Source organism: Mastomys coucha, unplaced genomic scaffold (genome assembly GCF_008632895.1).
Source record: "Mastomys coucha isolate ucsf_1 unplaced genomic scaffold, UCSF_Mcou_1 pScaffold12, whole genome shotgun sequence".
Taxonomy (NCBI): domain Eukaryota; kingdom Metazoa; phylum Chordata; class Mammalia; order Rodentia; family Muridae; genus Mastomys; species Mastomys coucha.
Window position 1 is genome coordinate 53981729 of NW_022196894.1, and position 19874 is coordinate 54001602.

At 39.1% G+C, this 19874-nt stretch overlaps 1 protein-coding gene across 35 annotated transcripts in view; it reads left to right on the top strand.

The window, feature by feature from the left end:
• The window catches only part of Abi3bp (ABI family member 3 binding protein), a 229041-nt gene that overhangs the window by 38221 nt on the left and 170946 nt on the right, over positions 1-19874 (top strand). For all 35 annotated transcript variants that reach the window (XM_031364086.1, XM_031364088.1, XM_031364093.1 and 32 more), the window contains exon 2: positions 19583-19762. In XM_031364086.1, coding sequence (XP_031219946.1) covers positions 19583-19762 — 180 coding nt within the window. The remainder of the gene's footprint in view (positions 1-19582; positions 19763-19874) is intronic.

Consider the following 19874-nt stretch of genomic DNA (forward strand, 5'->3'; position numbering starts at 1 on the left):
TAGGTGAGGGTAAGAATTTGGTTCATTGGCTGTGATAATTTTGAAAAGCATTCATCTCAGAGAAAGAGCAACTTATAAAGTCCTCCTCTTCAAAATTGATACAATAGTTACAAACATCAAGCAAAGCATTCAGTCTCACTCTTTGTTGTTCTCTTATAAGCCACCTCCCAAGTTGTTTACATTTCTTTTGGCTGTATAAATAATTTTAAAATATATAAGCTGTTCTGAAAACCATAGTATAGTGGTATAGTGTAAAAACTTCAAATAAACAATACTACTAATAGAGAGACTGAGATTGGAGAAGCATGATTTCAAGACCCTTATGTGGTACCCAGAAAGACACTGTCAGGTACAAACAAGCAGAAAATATACATGGATTATACAATATTGGACTTATTTCTCCAATTACCAAATTAGAAAGACCACCAAATGATAGCCAACAAATTTCCAATTCCTCATACTTTTGAATTTGAATCAATTAGGATATGTTGGTAATATTAATTTTGATATTAAGAGATATTAAGAAAAAGTAACTATTCCTGTTATTTTTGCTGTTAGAGGTGGAATTAGGTTTGTGTTGAAAGAATGCTTTCTTGCTTTTTCTAGGGTGTAGTTTTGCTCCTTATATTGGTGTTTTCCATCTATTATCCTTTGTAGGGCTAGATTTGTAGAAAGATATTGTGCAAATTTGGTTTTGTTATAGAATATCTTGGTTTCTCCATCTATCGTAATTGAGAGTTATGCTGGGTATAGTAGCCTGGGTTGGCATTTGTGTTTAGTAGGGTTTGTAAGACATCTGCCCAGGATCTTGGCATTTGTATTTAGTAGGGTTTGTAAGACATCTGCCCAGGATCTTCTAGCTTTCATAGTCTCTGGTGAGAAGTCTGGTGTAATTCTGATAGGCCTGCCTTTATATGTTACTTGACCTTTTCTTCTTACTGCTTTTAAAATTCTTTCTTTGTTTAGTGTTTGGTGTTTTGATTATTATGTGACAAGAGGAATTTCTTTTCTGGTCTAGTCTATTTGGAGTTCTGTAGGCTTCTTGTATATTCATGGGCATCTCTTTCTTTAGGTTAGGGAAATTTTCTTCTATAATTTTGTTGAAGATTTTTACTGGCCCTTTAAGTTGGGAGTCTTCATTGTCTTCTATACTTATCCTTAGGTTTGGTCTTCTCATTGTGTCCTGGATTTCCTGGATGTTTTGAGTTAGGAACTTTTTGATTTTGCATTTTGACTGTTGTGTCAATGTTTTCTATGGTATCCTCTGCCCCTGAGATTCTCTCTTCTATCTCTTGTATTCTGTTGGTGATGCTTGCATCTATGACTTCTGGTCTTTTTCCTAGGTTTTCTATCTCCAGGGTTGTCTCCCTTTGTGATTTCTTTATTGTTTCTATTTCCATTTTTAGATCCTGGATGCTTTTGTTCATTTCCTTCACCTGTTTGATTTTGTTTTCCTGTAGTTCTTTAAGGGATTTTTGTGTTTCCTCTTTAAGGGCTTCTAGCTGTTTACCTGTGTTTTCCTGTATATCTTTAACTGAGTTATTTATTTCCTTCTTAGTGTCCTCTATCATGATCATGTGAAGTGATTTTGGATCCGAATCTTGCTTTTCCGATGTGATAGTGTGTCCAGGACTTGCTGTGGTGGGAGAATTGGATTCTGATGATGCCAAGTAACCTTGGTTTCTGTTGCTTCTTTTCTTATGATTGCCTCCAGCCATCTGGTTATCTCTGGTGTTGACCATCTGCCCTGGCTAAATCTGACTAGGGCCTGTCTTTTCTGTGATCCTGATTGTGTCAGACCTCCTCAGAGTCAAGCTGTCTCTGTGATCCTGTGATTCTAGGATCCTGTGTGATCCTGTGTTCTGTTAGACCACCTGGGAGTAGGGCTTCCTCTGGGTATTATGGGACTCACTGCAGAGTTTGTGCCTAAGGAACCCATGCCTCTGGGCTGGCAGAGTTCCTACATGCCTGGGTTCCACTGGTCCCAGTTACTCCAGGTGTTGGGACAGATGTTATGTCCTCCTCACCTCTAATCCTCTGATCCTGGGCGTGTTAGAGCGCCTAGAAGTGGAGCTTCCTCTGAGTATTGTGGGACTGGCTGCAAAATTTGTGCTCAAGGTCTGCTTAGGGCACTGGCCCAGACCAGTGTTTTCAAGAAGGTTTGGAACATACATACACACACACACACACACACACACACACATATACACACATTCTTGATTTAGAACTGTAGATATGCAGAGACCTTTATTAATGGTAAAATTACTGTAGTAAAAAATTCTGTATATGGCTTGTGTCTTTGGATAAGTACATCTCAAAGAACATTCTTCCTAATGAAGAAGACTACAAAGAACATGTTTGTTTTCCTGGCTGTCATGCCAGCTCATTCTCCTCCCCTCTCCCACTCTCTCTTTTGTTTTCTATTGTCTTGTTTGATTTATCATTATAGTGCAATCCACATATTTCCAATTTGGACTAATTTTATGATAAATCCCGCCAATGCTAGTAAGCATGTACGCTGAGTGCTGGCACAAACGCTGCCTCATGAGTTGAGCTGTGAGCCCTTAGCCCAGGATCAGAGTCACACAGGATTCCCCTTGGCAGGTGGCTTCATATCTCAGGGCTTTTCCACATTTGTCTGCTGTTGCTCCTTGCTCACTAGCTGCTCTTCAGCCTTCATTGCTGATTCATTCTCATCTAACCAGTTTCTTAAACTGGAGTGTCTCAGGACGGAGACATTGGATCTCTTCTCTTGTGTTCTCGCTGTCTTGGTGATCTCACCCAGTCTCATGATTTTAAAATGAGCTAAATACAACAAGCTGAAATTTTCTATTGCCAGCCTGCATCAGATCCATTTAACTGACTCCCCATTTAATGTCTCTCCTTGGTTTTCTAACCAATACCTAATTTTCAGCATGTCTCAAATGAGGTTCCAGAAATAACTGTACCCCAGCCTTTCTTCTGCTATGGCCTTTGCTAACTCTGTTAGATACTCTGCCACCTTTCTTTTGGCTCACCTGAAGACCTCTAAAGACATCTGTGGCTCTTTCAGTTCTTCTCTCATGCATCACATTTGATACAGTTACAAGTCTTTGAAGCTTTCTTTTTCAGATTTTACACAGAATTGTCGGGAATGTTTTTCTCAGTCATGTTCTCTCCTACTCAAAGTAGACACTCATCTATTACGTAATTGCCGTCACTCTGTGACAAGTCACATGTACCTTTCAGAATAGCTTCAATGCAGCACCCAGATCGAGTCTGATAAACAAGTGATTGATGGGACCTAAACATTCCTGAGCTCACAGAGTCAAGGTCTGCCGAAAGGTCTATGAATTTGTCTCAGTTTACCTCTAATGGCTTCCTTCCCACTTGTCGTCTCCAGCCATGTTCCTCTCTCTGGACTTCATGTCTCATGTTCCTTCTGCCTAGAATTTTCCTTTTTGACATACCTGAATGATTAGCCTCTTAACTTCCTTTGTGTCTTCATCCTAAAGGGAAGTTGTCTCCCTTCTTGAGCAAAGGCTCTGTGCCTGCATGCACTCACCCTTCCTAATGGGCTTCCGGCTCCATTTTCCTTCACGGTGTTTTTCAGCGTCTGCGGTTGTCAGATTGCTTAGATTTGTGTTGGTAACTATCTCAACTCCTGATGGCTTCAAAACAACAAAAGGACATGTATTGCTCAATCACATGTTTATTAATACGATTAGCTTTCTGTTCTTTGTAATAACCAGGACCAAGACTTCCTCTGGTCAGTGTACTCTGGCCAGTGCAGGAGGGAAAGCAAGTAAAAGCTCTTTCACTAATAGTTCTCACTGCTAACCTGAATGTTTCATGTCTTCCTTTAGGGAATGACCTGGTACTGAGGGTTAGTTACATGGTCATGAATAATCTCAGGGAGATGGAGACACACTCCTTTCATGTGCCCGGAGTAAGGAAAGTATCACTTGCTGGAGGAAAAAGTTGTATGAATGTGTTGCAAGGCAAAAGTGGGCCAGCATAGTCATCGACAGTTCAGCATCACAATTCTAAAAGTCCTACCCATATCTAAGGAAGGATGGCTTCTAGGGCTAGGCCCTGCCCTACCCTAATGATGCTGTTAGGACAGTCCCTTGCCATGCAGTAGGTCAAGTATGGACATGGTCTCCATGTTTCCTTCCTGGGTCAAATCTGCTGCTTTACTGGGCAGACAACAAGCCCCTCATGCTAGAAACAAACGCACAGCTTGGATGCTCCATATGCAATCTATGCCCTTCCTGCTGACACATGTGATGTTTTCTTTCTGTATGGTTGTGGGAAGATTCTGTTGATTTGATGGGAGGAGGCATGTTTTAGTTTCCCTGTCTAATCTTTACCAGCTAAGTTTTATGATCCTGTAAAAACTAAAAGTTAAAAAAAATGCAAGGAATGATAAGCATATTTACTCTTACCTGAGCCTAGTGGAAACAAGCTATTTCTGATAACAGTGAGCCACTAATAGGGATTTGCTACACGAGCTCCCATGCCTGGTAGATTCTCATCTCAGGCTTCAGTTTCCACTCAGAATGACGGGGATGTTTTGCACCCCATCAGAACTAATACAGATAAACTAATCCCTTGGCACCAAACAAATACAAATTTCGTTCCAAGATTGCCCACCAGGATCTGATATCATGGTTTCAGAACTGTCTGGGTGTTGTTTAGCTTCATGAGACATGCTCTTGGGAAAGGGGTGGCTGAAATGCACTGTAAAGGACCTACAATTGCCTGGTTGAACTTAGTCCACTGCTACTTCACTTACTTTGTTGGATCACAGCAGCAAAGAGGAAAGGAAAGGCCTAAAGAACGACAGGCAAGCTGCCAGGGAGTCACCAGCCTAAAAATAAATGTAATGAAAGGAACGTAGGAAAAGCACACAAAAGAAAATAATCCTGAAATTGATTATAAGTGATTCCATGACCAATGGCTGGCCAGAAAAACTCTGTCCAAAGAGCAAATCCAGGATTTTATGATTTCCAGCCCTCTTAATCCAGTCTTATAACTTTGCCAAAAGCCCCTAGAGTTGTTGCCTTTTTGTCTGAAGTTAGCACTTCCTGTTTGTGTTGCTGATTCCAAGTTTGAGGCTATTATGCCACATTAGCGGATAGCTGTCCGCCTTTCAGGCGGCCATTGAGCTAGTTCCAAAGACAAGCAACTCATGCCTCTTGCCAAATGCCATGTTTGCAAGGAGAGTGGACTGATGAACACCAGAAATGCTGTGTCTATGGTCAGTGAATCGAGGCCTCTGTTAATCAAACTTGAATTTGGAATGGAGAAAAGTGGTTCATTGTAAAAAAATAAAAAAAATCCCCAGTCTGGCCCTTGTGTATCTGCCCATTGTCTTGTCAAGAGGGATCAAGGGGAACAGACAAAATTGGTTTCAAGATTTTTTCCAACTCCTCTGCTGCCAGTATTTATGAATATGATCCTTGCATCTCAACCAGAGTGGATTACTTGCCTTTCTGTAGCTATGTCTGTGATTTTCAGTTCTATGTGGGCTGTGTCTTGACCATTTTTAAACTGATGGCTCTTCTAAATCCTGACTTTGATTTGACATTTATTCTCAAAGTTGAGTTGAAGTCCATTCTTCCCTATGAGCATTTCTCTGTAAAATACTCTCTGCTTTCTCTAAATTCAATAAATCTCAACCATCCCATGTATTGGTAGTCTCTCCAACTGTCTGCTAATGTCCTCCAGGATGAAAATAGTATTGCTGACTCTGAGCAATCTTTGGAAAAATGCTGTCCTGCATGCCTCAGAGAAAGAACCATTCTTCCTTTGCAAACGTTTTGCTCATAGCTGTTATTGTACTTACAAATTAACTCCTCAAGTTTTATTTTTTATGTTATTATGAGTGTTTTGCCTGCATGAATGTATGGGTACTATATGAGTACTTGGTCCGTAGAGGTGACAAGGTGTCAGATCCCCTAGATCTAGAGCTACAGACATTTGTGAGCAGCTATGTGAGTGCTAAGAACTAAGCCAGAGTCTTCTGCAAGAGCAACAAGTGCTCTTAACCATCTCTCAAATTAACTCTTTAAGAAGTTTCCTCCATCCCTCCCTCACTCTCTTCTTTTCCTTCTCTCCTTCCCCCTCTTTTCCCTCCCTTTTCGCCTACCTGCCTGCCTCCTGCCTTTTTCACGTGCACCCAGCATGGTGCACATCTGGGAAGCAGAGAACATTCTTCAGGAGCCAGTTATCCTTCTACCACACCAGACCTAGGAATTAAAGTCAGGTCCTCAGACTTCATGACAAGCTCATTTATCTGATACACCACCTCAGGGGCTCTCAAATGAACTCTTAACAGATTAGCATCTCCCCTGAGGTGTGAGGGTACACAATCTTTTATAGTCACACAATTCTATTTATCCTAAGGACCTGAATCCTTATGTTGTTGGACTTAATTTTTTCTCTATTTATAAGCATAGCTTTCTAAAATACCTTTATCCTGTAAGGATTAAGGGCTGAGCTACTGTTTTTCCAGTGTCCAGAAAGAAGGAAAAGGAAGTAACAGAACTTTGCAGTGTTTTGTACTTGATTAACCTGAACTAGACAAGGGATGAGTGGGAAAGATGATGAGCACAAAAATGTATGAGACTAGTGGTCTTCGGGGCCTTCAGATATTGAGTCTATGTAGAGTCTGGGACCTGGTGTAGTGCCTCCTCCTAAAGGGGAGAGGCGCCCTCTCTAGGGGATGATACTCTATGGGTCATGAGAAGTCTATGTGGCATGAGAAGAGTCAAAGGTGACATCCAGGGATGCAAGATGAAGCTTTAGAGTTGGAAAGAGAGACAACAAAAGGAGGAGACAGAGAGTAAGTGAGAATCTCACAGAAGTTAAGGGGTTTACAGACATAAAATTAAAGTTAGTAGAGAAAATACATTTCTGCTTTAATGGAGATACTGGCCATTCAGGGATGAAATGTCTTCATACTCCCAAGGTCTTACAAAGGACATTATACAGGGGCCTCTTCCTAAAAGATACTCAATTATAAAAATAACCATTACTTTTAATTAAAAAAATAAAAACAACAAATGTCAGTAGAGCAAATTATAAATTTATACTATCATTATAACAAATTATAATTAGGGTTTTTTAGTACAAATAATACAATAACATATTTTTTCTTACTGTTTAATTAATTATCTTTTGGCTGACAAGTAATTGTTATGCTTGTGACATACAATATGATGTTTTGAAATATGTATCATTGTAGGGTGATTAATTAAAACTAATTAAAATGTTAATCACACCTAAAGATTTTTATATGATAAGAAAATAATATGTATCCAATATTTAAAAGTACATAATATGCTGTTAAAAAGCAGGATAAAAATGTTAATCATGTTTATAGATTTTTCTGTGTGTGGTAAGAAAATAGAATATATTCACCATTTTAAAGTATACAGTATACTGTTAGACACTGTAGTCTAAAACTACTGTTTTGTATAATAAATGCCTGAAACTTAAAAAGTAAAGATTTCATGCTAATTGAAAAGGAAGAGGACAGTTTTGACCAAAATCTAAGAGATTATTTGTGGACTAGAGGCAAAATGCCATTTCCTATTAGAGAGGAGAGTGTCATCAGGGAGAGCTTTCACTGAGTGGTCCCATGTACACTGGAATAAGCAGGAAACGGTAAGTACTGGCTTGTGGAGAGGGCTAGTAACAAAGGTGAGTGGCAATCCCTGGGAAGACTTTAAACTCATACAGTAAAGTGAAATTGCCTTGGGGACAGAGTAGATGAGTTGTAAGCAGCAAGGTCTTCAGGCCATGTCGATAGAGACAGTTACGTGCCAATTGCTTTATTTTCATTTAGCTTTTGGGTAAAAATAGAATTGAGAAGGAGGCAGTATTTTTAACCATATTTCTCTGTAATTTTTCTACTACTTAAAATTTGTATTATTAATTTCTCAGAAATGTGATATGTATGTGCTTATGTTCATGTACACACACACACACACACACACACACACACACACACACGTTTAGTTGTTCATGTACACACACACACACACACACACACACACACACACACACGTTTAGTTCAGGAACATACTTTTGACTGACTTCTGTCGCAGTGATTGAACTTTTCTGTGGCCCCCAGGGGCCCTACATAATCTGACTCTCCTACTCAGTTCCACTATTGCTTGACCCACTGCACCTGACAACTCAACAGCAACAACCGCTCTGCTTTCAACACCTCTGCTCATGGGGTGTCTTACGGTCAAGGACATTACTCTGGCCCTTTCTTCCCTACATGCTGACTCGTTCCTAACCAGTCACTGGATGCACTGTCCCTCAGGTCACAGCAATTTCTTATTGATGGAAGACAGGACCACCTCAATGGTGTAATCTTGGATTTTTATCCTGGTATTTGCACTTGTCTATTTCCCTCTACCAATGAATTGCTTTGTTGGAATTCGCCATTTTTCTCAGCATCAAAGTTTCTATGACTATTATTTCAATCTCAACTCCTCCAGCCTGTTGTGTCTCTTAGCTTCTCTTGCTGATTATTTTAAAACTCAATTTATACCGTACTAAGGAACTTCCATGTTCTGTGTCTCAGGATTGATCTCCCAGGAATAATTCTTATAATACTTAAAGGAAATCTCATTCTTTTATTTCAAAATATAGATTATTTTTACTAGAAGAGATGAAATTTCTTTCAGAATATGTGTTCTACATATGAGAAAAGAAAAGCACAAACTTCCCCACACTAGAATCCTGAGTTCTAAGGGAACATACAACTTATTCATGCAATTTAAAAAGTCAGGATGATGTTTACTTTTTCAAATGGCTTCATTCAGTTAAATTTTGCTAATATTTAAAAAAAAGTTATAAAATTCTCTTTTAAGCCAAAGTTTGAATCATACCCACCTTGCAAAACTGAGAAATTTTAATAATGTGAGAACAGTAGGTAATGATGCCAAGTCTCAGACTTTCTATTCCTTACCTACAAAAACTCAAACGCGACATTAACCAAAATTATAGCAGATGTTAGGAATAAAGCTCATACACACCACATTTGTTTGTGAACTAAAAATTTTACATTTTAGTAATATTTTAAAAATAGAACATTTAAATTATGTTAATTTTTTACTGTGAAAAAGAAATAAAAACAGGCATCAAAATAGCAATATCTCAGATAGGAATTTGCTATCACAACCAGAAGAACTTTAACTGTAGCCTTTGGATACTGAGGCCAAAGTTTACATCAAATGCCTCTTTAATTTTAAGTATATATAACACTAAAATTAATCTTTCTAGAATTGATTAATTTGGAGATAAAGAAATAATTCATATGGACTAAAATATATCCTTAACACCAAAATAACTAGAAAAAAAAAGCAAGCCAATGCTTTAGCCTATATTGTAGTTATTGCTAAGAATGCCAATTTTGTTGGACTGTTTTACAAAAAGTCCTATCTTCTAAACTTATTATGTGCTAAAATAGTTATTGAAATAAACTTAGTCAAAGGAGTCTTAAGTCTTCATTTTATGCTGCTGTAACAGAATACCACAGACTATATAAAGTTTATCCCAGAATCCTTTCTGTTTCCTTTATATAAGTAAGATGGGACTCTGTTATTGTAGAGTCAATGTACAATGGACTTTCTTAAAATCCCCCTAAGTCTCATGGCCTTTTATCCCTTACTACATGAAGTCAATTGTTTATACCCCAATGACACTTCAGACATTTCCACCAGCCCAAGGAAAACTTTTTATTACTGTGAAATGTCAAAGTACTCTTGTCAACACTTGGTATTTATGAACAACTAATGAAGATATGCATGAATGGCTGAATAACCAATGGCAGGCCCAGGAACCAGCTTGTTCCCACTCCACCTCATATTTTTATTTGACACTTTTTAAAAAAGAAAAGAAATGGTCCGAGTTATTGAAGGCAGTTTTGTGACTGGTTGGTAATGATTTTTTTTCATGAATGATGGCAATGTTTCGTTGTTATTGAATACATCCCATTTATTCCTTAGAACGGTGTCTTCACAGAGGTGGTGTTGAGTCTTCTGCGTGCAGGGGTTCTTGTAATATTAGTGGTATGTTTTCCTCTTGGGTGGATGAAATGATTTTATAGCTAATTTGGAGTCACTTGAATTTAAAAAAGAGAAAGGAGCATTAAACCATTTGGAAAGTTAACCAAATAGATTGTGTGTGTAAAATGAAGTGAAATGAGTTAACTTCCATAGCTTATTTATGTCTTCCCTTAACAACAACAACCAAAATCACAGTGATTTTTTTTTTAAATTGCAAAGGATCTGCAAGTTTTCTTAAGTGTTTTTCAAGTTTTGTATGAGTTTGAAATTTTGTTAAATGCTGGGAAATATTCTCCTTGACCTCTAAGTCTCTCATTGGATTAGTTGGACTAAAAGACACTTAAATTAGAAGCTGATTTGATTCCCAAATTATCAAACATATTACTTTTGTCTGTTTCCCAAAATTATAGCTCTATGAAACCATAATTCAGAGACTTTCTTCAACAGAACTAGGGGGTAGTTAGAGGAAGGAAAGAAGGATGTGTGGATGTGATTAACATGCATTACATTCATGTATATATAGTATTCATTGAACATTTCATATGCATACAGTATATATTATATAATATTACACACACACACACACACACATATATACACACACCTACATATATATTTTTCTATAATAAGAAAGTTAGCAGAGTTGTAGTTGAGGTCTTTTTCCCATGATATTGTTTATAAATGGAGTTCTTAAAAAAGTGCTTTGGGGTTCATCAGCTTTGTTTTTGAGGCATCCAGTTTGTGAAGAGTGGTGGTTGCCCCAAAAGCTGTTGCCTGTATGTAGGATGTGTTCTTCTAGCTGGGCTGCCTCATCTGGCTTCAATGGGAAGGAAAGCACATAGCCTCTCAGAGACTTGAAATGCCAGGGTTGGGGGATCCTCGGTGTAGGGGGAGACTCACACGCTCAGAGGAGAAGGGGAAGTGGGGTGGAAGGATTGTGGGGGTGGCTGACAGGGAGGGGTCATTGAGTGGGATGTAAAGTGAATAAATAAAAAAAGTAAACAGAAAAACAAAAAAAACCAACAACAACAAAACCTAAATATTCTTTTAAACAATTAGAAAGAATCTACAAGTTTTCTAAATGGTACAAAAGTATCACCAACTGTCTCTTACACCTGCATTCCTCTTAGTTTCTCACCATGAGGTCTCTCATGGCCATGCCATGGGTCAAGAATTTTGTGACTTGCTTACTAAAGGGACATTTTCTTTGTACGTATTTTCTTTTAGCAGCAGTTACGAAGTCCTTCTACTGTGGCTATACTTGTGTTGACTCTATTAGTCATTTATCTAGTTGTCAGCACTGGAATCCAGTCATTGCATTCAAAGAAGTCCTTAGTACTAAGTATCTAGTAGCTAGAGAATAGTGGGAATTGAAAAATCGGATCAACAAATGTACATATGTCATGGAGGCTAGGTAAGCAGCAGCGAATCAGCTCTCAGTTCACGGGTTGTGTTCTTCAGCCTCAAGGCCCTGCTGTGTTAGACAGGCCTTTCTGGGGCTCATCACCTGCGAGACCACCAGGGGGCAGCAGAGTAGGAGACGGCAGAGCTCACCTTGGATAGTGGCATTATAGCAGCCTAACTGTAGTTAATTTCCCACTGGGTCCGACACCCGGTGGTGTTTTCAGTGGGACTTAGGTTTCTGCATGTGTTTCAGTGGAGACAAAATTGGTCAAACCATTGCCTTCTCAGTGGCAAATGTAAACTATATATATATATTTCTTGTCATTCGAAGACTTGTCCTCATGAGCATACAGCCAATATACAGTTGTTGATCGTACATATCTGTTATTCCCATCATCTTCGTCACCCCTTCCTCTCCAGACTATCTAAAGAGCAGCTTTAGTAGAGTCGGATCAAAGGCTTATGTACGAATGAGACGGCCTACATCTTAGGATGTGAGGCCTCCATAAGAGAGATAGTTTGTTGACTGAGTCATCTATGAGAAGTAATTTTCCTCCCTGGCTCTCAGTTGGCTTATAATCCAGGCCATGCAGTTATGCCTCCCTTGGTAAAACTATTAACATTGTTGAATGGTATTAGGATGTCAGCACTGGCAGGTTTGATCTGTCATTCATTCCTCTAGAGTCACCAGATGGGGAGGTGTTGGCCCGAGCAGCGAAAGCACTGGGGCTTCTGACCTAGGTGGAAATTGTGGCTGCTTTCGCTGAAGTGGGACCCATTTTTCACCACAGCTGGACAAACACAGAAAGTGTTCCATTAGGAGGAAAACATTTTCCCCTTCAGTCTTTGGACATTGCTGGATTCAAGCATTATAAATTTAACAGCAAACATCTTCTGGATATTTGATATATTTAATGTCCTTATAAATAAATAGCCAGCTGGCTCCTCAGAGTCATGCTGTGTGGGAGTCATTTAGGGGCATTTGTGTGCACAGAGGTCTCCAGGTGAGCAAGTGTATGTTTCCTACATTCTGAGAGTTCATGTTGCCGATGGGAACCAATTCCTCAGCTGCCGGCCCATTGTATGCTGTCCTGCAGAAGGAGTGTCCTATTCTGTTCCAGAACAGGGATCATGAGAAAGTATAGCTTGTGATGCCTACAAATAGATCAGCATGGATAAGTAAATTCAAATTTTGAGGTTTTTTTTTTTAATTTTTATTTTTTATTTAAAGATCCAGTTCTCTGGAACTGGGGATATTTATGATACGTATGGACCTTTTATCACAATATTTTTTCTCTCCAATTTTTACAGTGTCATTTTTCTTTAGAGTTATCATTCTTTACAAGTTTATTGTACTTTAGTTGTGTTTTCATATTTGTATTGGTAAGTCACATGTAAGGTTGCTTTGTGACTGTCTCGGGTTCTGGGTGCTGTTGTTCATTTCTTGAACATCGTGAACTCTTCAGCTTCACTGTCACTGTTTATATCTCTGCTTTGACATGTGTTTTATATATACGGTGAATGAGTTTCACTTGTAAGTTAGGGTTCACAGTGTCCAAAGTGTTTGTCGTCATCTCACTATTCCAGGCACCCTGCCACCAGCATCCTTCAACTTAAAAATGACAAAGAATTTTCCTGACAACAACTCTGGAAATGTTTATAAGGCAGTTTTGTACACACATGCACACGCGGGCACACACACACACACACACACACACACACACACACACACACACACAACACCATGGAGGTAATCTAAATTTCTTCCATATTCTGGCACAGTCTCATGCTATGGCAGAAGAGACCCAGTTGTTCTCATCTCTATAACTACTTCATTTAGACTCTACTGCTTATGGATGGCCAATAAAGTATCTGGCGATTTCAGAACTGGCAAAAGCAGTTTAAATAACATTGAATACTATTTAATTAATAGTGACATTAAATCTTTGTACTCTTTTAAATTATTGAAATGAAATTCCCTTTTGTCTTTATGTAAACTTTCCACCAGGGAGCTGGAGAGAAGACTCGGTGCTTAACAACACTTGCTACTCTTCCTGGTCCTCAGTTCAGTTCTCAGTACCTACATGCTGACTCACAACTGTCTTTTAACTCCAGTTCCTGGAGACTGGACATTCTCTTCTGGTCTCTGTGAGCACCAGGCATGCATGTACCTACATGTAGGCAAAATACTCATACACATAAAGTAAAACAAACCTTTTAAAAATTCTCCCACTAGCATCCTTGGCTTTTAGGTTTTTGTTATTGGCAAGAAGGTCCTGCCATCTATCCCAGGGGAGCAGAAACAAGTGCATAATTGTTTCACAGCCTTTCCCTCCCTAGACACTCTGCAGATATTGCAGAAAGATTACTAAAACTTTTAACACATACCTTTGTCTTCTAAAACCAGAACAGAGAGAATCAGTTGAGCACCAAACCTTTATTCCATGATCTGAGTTTCAATTCCTAAAAACCAAGGCAAATGGTAGATTATCGCCAAGGCTGAAGTTAACATGATGGTTGGTATATCTTAGCATGAGAATTTAATCATGGAATACAATCTAAGCTCCCAATTATGTTTTTGAAGGCTTTCCAATATACTGTCACATATGTACTTAATAAAAAATACTGAGATGGGATGTCTTGATAGCTCCATAATATCCTGTGTTAGTAAGACATTGGAATGTTTTAATAGAGTGCATTTGAAAGTTAGTGCTTTCTGACATAACTTGATTTAGTGTCAGTGTGTGTGTGTGCGCGTGCACGTGTGTGTGTGTGTGTGTGTGTGTGTGTGTGTGTGTATTAAATGATAAATAATACTAGCCACTACTAAAGCTAACTCTACCAGTTTTGTAAGGGCAACATACTTGAATGTCCTATTATAAGGCATCTATATAAGGAAGAAAGCTTTCTCCCATCCTACAGTAGCAAGATGACAGGCCAGAATAAAGCTTCAGTCTGTTTTAGCACACATAGGTCATTTGTTTTTTACTACTGAATCACTTCCAATTGTGTGAATGAGACATGGTTTGTTTATCTTCTCAGCCACTGATGGATTTTGGATTTGTCTCCAATTTAATGTTGCTTTGAATGTTTTCATGCATGTTTTACATAGACATGTTTTCACTTCTCCTATGTGCAATAGCTAGGATTGAAATTGCTGGGTTCTTTGGTAACTTTTCAACCCTTTTCCAGCTAACACAATCAAAATGTAAGCGACCTCCAAATTGTACCTGATATATCAATAGCTTATTGCTACTTTAATTTTAACCATTACACATCATTGTGGTTTTAATTTTTATTTTCCTTTGATTAATGGTACTGACCAAGAATTGGTAAATTATGACTTGCATATAGTAGAACAATGCACAGCTATGTCTACTTACTTGTATGATGTCTACAGTTTCTCTTCTCCCTCCTCTCTTCCTCCCTCCTCCTCTCTCTCTCTCTCTCTCTCTCTGTCTTTCTATGTAGCTGCATGTATGGTATATGTATATGTGCATGTGTATGGTACATGCTGTGTGCTTGGAGTACCTATGTGTATACACATGTATAGGCATGCAGAAGCTAGAAGATGATGTCTGGTATCTGCTTCAATCATTTTCTTCCATCTTCCCTTGGAATGGAGTTTCTTCCTGAGTTTAGAATTTGTTTTTGGCTAAGACGCCTGCAAAGCAAACATCAGTGATCTTCCTGTCTCAAGATCTTAGCATCTTGACCAGCATAATATCAACAACTTCTACTATATTGTATATACCTGAAAAGTGTAAGATGTCTTTCTGTGAAGAGCATTTTGCCAGGTGTACTTTAATGTTGACTTCTTCTTCTGAGGTCTGTGACTGGATGGCTGAAATGGCTTTGCTGCTTTTGACCAAAGTATGGGTTTTGTTGGTGGTGTTGACGGTACTGTTTTTGTTGGTGGTGTTTCAGTTTGTTGTTATTGTTTGTTTCGGTGTTGCTTGAACCCTTGTACCCCTTCTGTGACTGAGCTTTAATCCCAGGCCAGGTTGTTTCTTGGCAGAACTAGAACCTGTCCACAGCCCTCAGCAGCGGGGCAGCCTCCCTCCTTTGATTGGTCTGGTGACCCAGAGGTCTTTGAGCTGACAGTGCTGTCTCCTCCTTTAGTCTGGTTTGCCAATCTCACCCCATGTTTTTAATACCTATGTTTACCTTTAGGATTTAAAAGTGGGCTAATTTTAATTTTACCTTGGAAGACATTTTATTTATTTGTTTTTAGAATTTCACAATACTTTGAAATATTGAGAGATACTGTAGGGTGTTGCAAGTAGAGGATTAGAAACCACTGTCATGGGTCCAAGAATGTACTGTGCCAATGTGCAGCTTTTCCAAAAGCAGTCTATTATTGATTTCCTAAAATATATTTTTATTTTCTCTCACATGTAATAAAACTTTCTTTCTGTAGTCCTTTCTTCTATACTCCTAACCATTTTTAGGTAATATATTTGTTGTTTATTTATGTGTTATTTTGGTTAAAGGTCCTATTGAAGTGTGTTATTTTCTGTTTTGTCTACATTACTTGCCAGAAATGTAACTATGACTAAATGCCAAAAACATGACTTTTATTACATGAATGAGCTTTAAACCATCAGGTGTGTTCAACCAGTGACCCTCTATCCACATGTGGTTAAAGATATCTATAAATCCAGACCAACACAAAATCATAAATTCACCTAAATAAAGCACTATGAATTTTTGGTAACTTGATTACACAGATTTTGAGTGCCAACCTTGTAAATGACAACATTATATTTAAGTGTCTAAAAGTTCAACATTCAGGATAGAATCAAACCATAATAATTCATAATAAAGATTATTTACCATTAAAGATTAAAATTAATATGTGATAAACAGAGATATGAGTTCCAGATATTAGAGCATTGTCCAGAAGTATAAAGTATCACTGAACACTAATATAAACAGTAGTGTCGGGGATTGGCCCTTATCTGTAGGATGGGTCTGAAAATGTTTATTTTTTAAATTTTTTTTAGTATCCACTCAGCAGTATACTGCAAACAGCCTGGCTGTATTTCAATTTTTTGTGAGAACTGACAACCATCTAAAACAGGAAAATGTGTTCTTGACTTACATGTTATCCATTCTATTGAGGAAAAAAAAATGAAGTAATATTGGGGCCAATGTAGGAACACTGATTAAAGGGGAAAATTGAATTGGAAAAAAAATCTAATTTTTTTCTAAATTATGCATCATTTAATTAAAACCTTGTGAAATTAAGACAAACCAAAGCCTTCAGTGTAAGGCCCATAGCTTGATCACTCCTAACTTTGTTGAGTAATAGCAGTGGCCTTGGGGAGGATAAGGTTTGGCTAATCTAGGCAGCAAGAACCTCAAGACTTAGTTTTGACCCTACAGTAAACAGACAAAGTAATGGGCACCATAAGTGCATCCAGTTGCTATTGCCATCATTTAGAAGAACTAAACTAGGTAACCTGTGAAGTTCCTTCTTTTGATTTTCAATAAGTCACTCAGTGTCTTACGGTTTTAGTGCTGTGGGCAGACACCATGACCAAGACAGCTCTTAAAAAGATTAACATTTGGGGCTGGCGAGATGGCTCAGTGGGTAAGAGCACTGACTGCTCTTCCAAAGGTCCTGAGTTCAAATCCCAGCAACCACATGGTGGATCACAACCATCTGTAATGAGATCTGATGCCCTCTTCTGGTGTGTCTGAAGACAGCTATAGTGTACTTACATCTGATAAATAAATAAAAATCTTAAAAAAAAAAAAAAGATCAACATTTAATTGTGGTTGGCTTACCGGTTCAGAGGCTCAGTCCATTAGCATCAAGGTGGGAGCATGGCAGCATCCAGGCAGGCATGGTGCAGGAGGAGCTGGGAGTTCTACATCTTTATCTGAAGGCTGCTATAAGAAGATTAACTTCCAGGGAGCTAGGATGAGGGTCTTGAGGCCACACCCACAGTGACACACACCTATTCCAACAAGGTCATACCTCCTCATAGTGCCACTCCCTGGGTTAAGCACATTCAAGCCACCATACTTAGTGTCTATGGTTTTCAAAAACCAAGAATGAAAATGTTTATAAAATCATTTTGTTTGGGGAAGTGAAATGTACTATGTACATACATAGGACTTATCCTCCTGGCTGCTGAGGTAGAAGTGAGTCTGGTAGCATGGCTCTCCTGAAGAGAATACTTTTCTTCTTCTGAAGGCTTAAAGCAATCCTTTTATGTACCTGTGTTAGTTAGTTTCTTATCACTATGACAAATACCCAAAATAAGTATATTAAAAGGAAGGAAGGCTTACTTTGGTTCATGCTTTGATAGGTTTCAGGGCATTCTCAGATGGCCTGGGTGCCTTGAGTTAGGGGTGGGGCAGAACCCTGTGTTGAAAGTGCATTATAGAGCAATGTTGTTCACCAAGAAGCAGAGAGATAGGGTGGGGTCAGAGACACGATGGAACTTTCTGGAAAATGCCCATAGTGACCTTGTCCCTCCACATAGGTACCACCTTCTGCTTTCCACCATTATATATTAATGTCACCCTATTACAAATCATTCAAAGGATTAACCTACAGATGAAGTCAAAGTTCTCATGGTCTACTCTCAATGAGTAGATCCATCAGCCTGGGACCAAACATTTAACTTGCAAGGTCTCAGAAGAACATTTCCCAAGGAAACCCTAACAGTCCCACATTTGTCAAGATAGCTCAGAATCATTTGGGCTGAGATACAATAAATCTTCGGTGTGACTATTGTGGGGGGCTCATGCTATACTGGCATGGCCATTATCATTTATTCAACGTATGACTTTGGCCAATGAGAAACAGGAGACGACTTGTTAAATCAGTAAAGGCAGTCTTCTCAAAGGGCAACAATATTTGCAGAATGAAGAGAAAACCCATGACCCTAATCTTTTGAGGCAGACCATGTTTTATAATTCAGAAATTTGGGTCACCTTAGAAAAATATTAGATTATATTTTATGAATATAGTTTATATTTATCTTATTTCATGAATGAGGCCTTGGCCAGCAAGCACCATTTAAATAGGCATGACTCCTTAGTGAAACAAATTAACAGTTGACTAAAGAACAAATTGTGGGCTAGAGAAATCTGATTCAGTGGCTAAGAGGACATCGTGCCTTTATAGGGGACCAGAGTTTCTCAGCACACACAGGTTAGTTCTCAACCACATGTATCTCCAGTTCTGGGGATTGGACACCCTATTTTGGTTTTTAAGGGTTCTTGCATGCAACCCATTTTAGCACCTCAACAAGTCCTATACCAGGGAACCTTCCTTCTTCCTCCACACCCTGCTCTATTAGTTACCAAAACCTGTAGGTAATGGTCTGGAGAGCACCTCAAGGTACATTGGTTAATTTTACCAATAAGAAACTTGGGCTCTGCTGGGCAGTCGTGGCGCATGCCTTTAATCCCAGCACTTGGGAGGCAGAGATAGGCAGATTTCTGAATTCGAGGCCAGCCTGGTCTACAGAGTGAGTTCCAGGACAGCCAGGGCTGTACAGAGAAACCCTGTCTTGAAAAAAAAAAAGAAACTTGGGCTCCTTGCACCATATCTTAGTAATGTATGTAAAGTGACTATTCTGGCCCACTTTGGATAAGAAAAAATGAGCCTCCCTCCCCCCGCCCAACACCTCCCCCGACTCACCCCTTCAGTAACAAACTGCCAAGAATTAGATCTCTCAGTATTTTGATTTTTGTCTGCTTTATATACTATTAGGCACATTTTCCTTGATTTTTTTTATTAGATATTTTCTTTATTTACATGTCATATGATTTCTCTTTTCCCAGTTTCCCCTCCAAAGGTAAAAAAAAAAACCCAACAAGAACAAACCCCTGTTGCCTCCCTTTCCCCTGCTTGCCACCCCACCCTCTGGCATTCCCCTACACTGGGGCACAGAACCTTCACAGGGCCAAGGGCCTCTCCTCCCATTGATGATCAAAATGTTTTGGTCTGAGCATACTAAGAAGCCAAAGAGATAGCGTTTGTTCTAGGAATAATTCCTCTGGCAGGCAAGGGTTGCTGAGTGGTGGTGGTTTCAGTATGGGGAGGGGATGAAATATCAGGCGCTTACCTATGTTTCTATGATCAGGTAAAAAGCCGAGCCTGAAAGTACACATCAACACCACCAGCGACTCCATCCTCTTGAAGTTCCTGCGTCCAGATCCACACGTAAAGCTGGAAGGTTTTCTCCTGGGATATGGCAGCAATGTGTCTCCAAACCAGTACTTCCCTCTTCCCACAGAAGGGAAATTCACGGAGGCTGTAGTTGGTAAGATGTTTGGGGACCAGACTCATGGATGGGTGGTAAGAAGTAATTGCAAAATCGATCATCAATAGGAGGAGAGGACCTCGGCCCTGTGAAGGTTCTGTGCCCCAGTGTA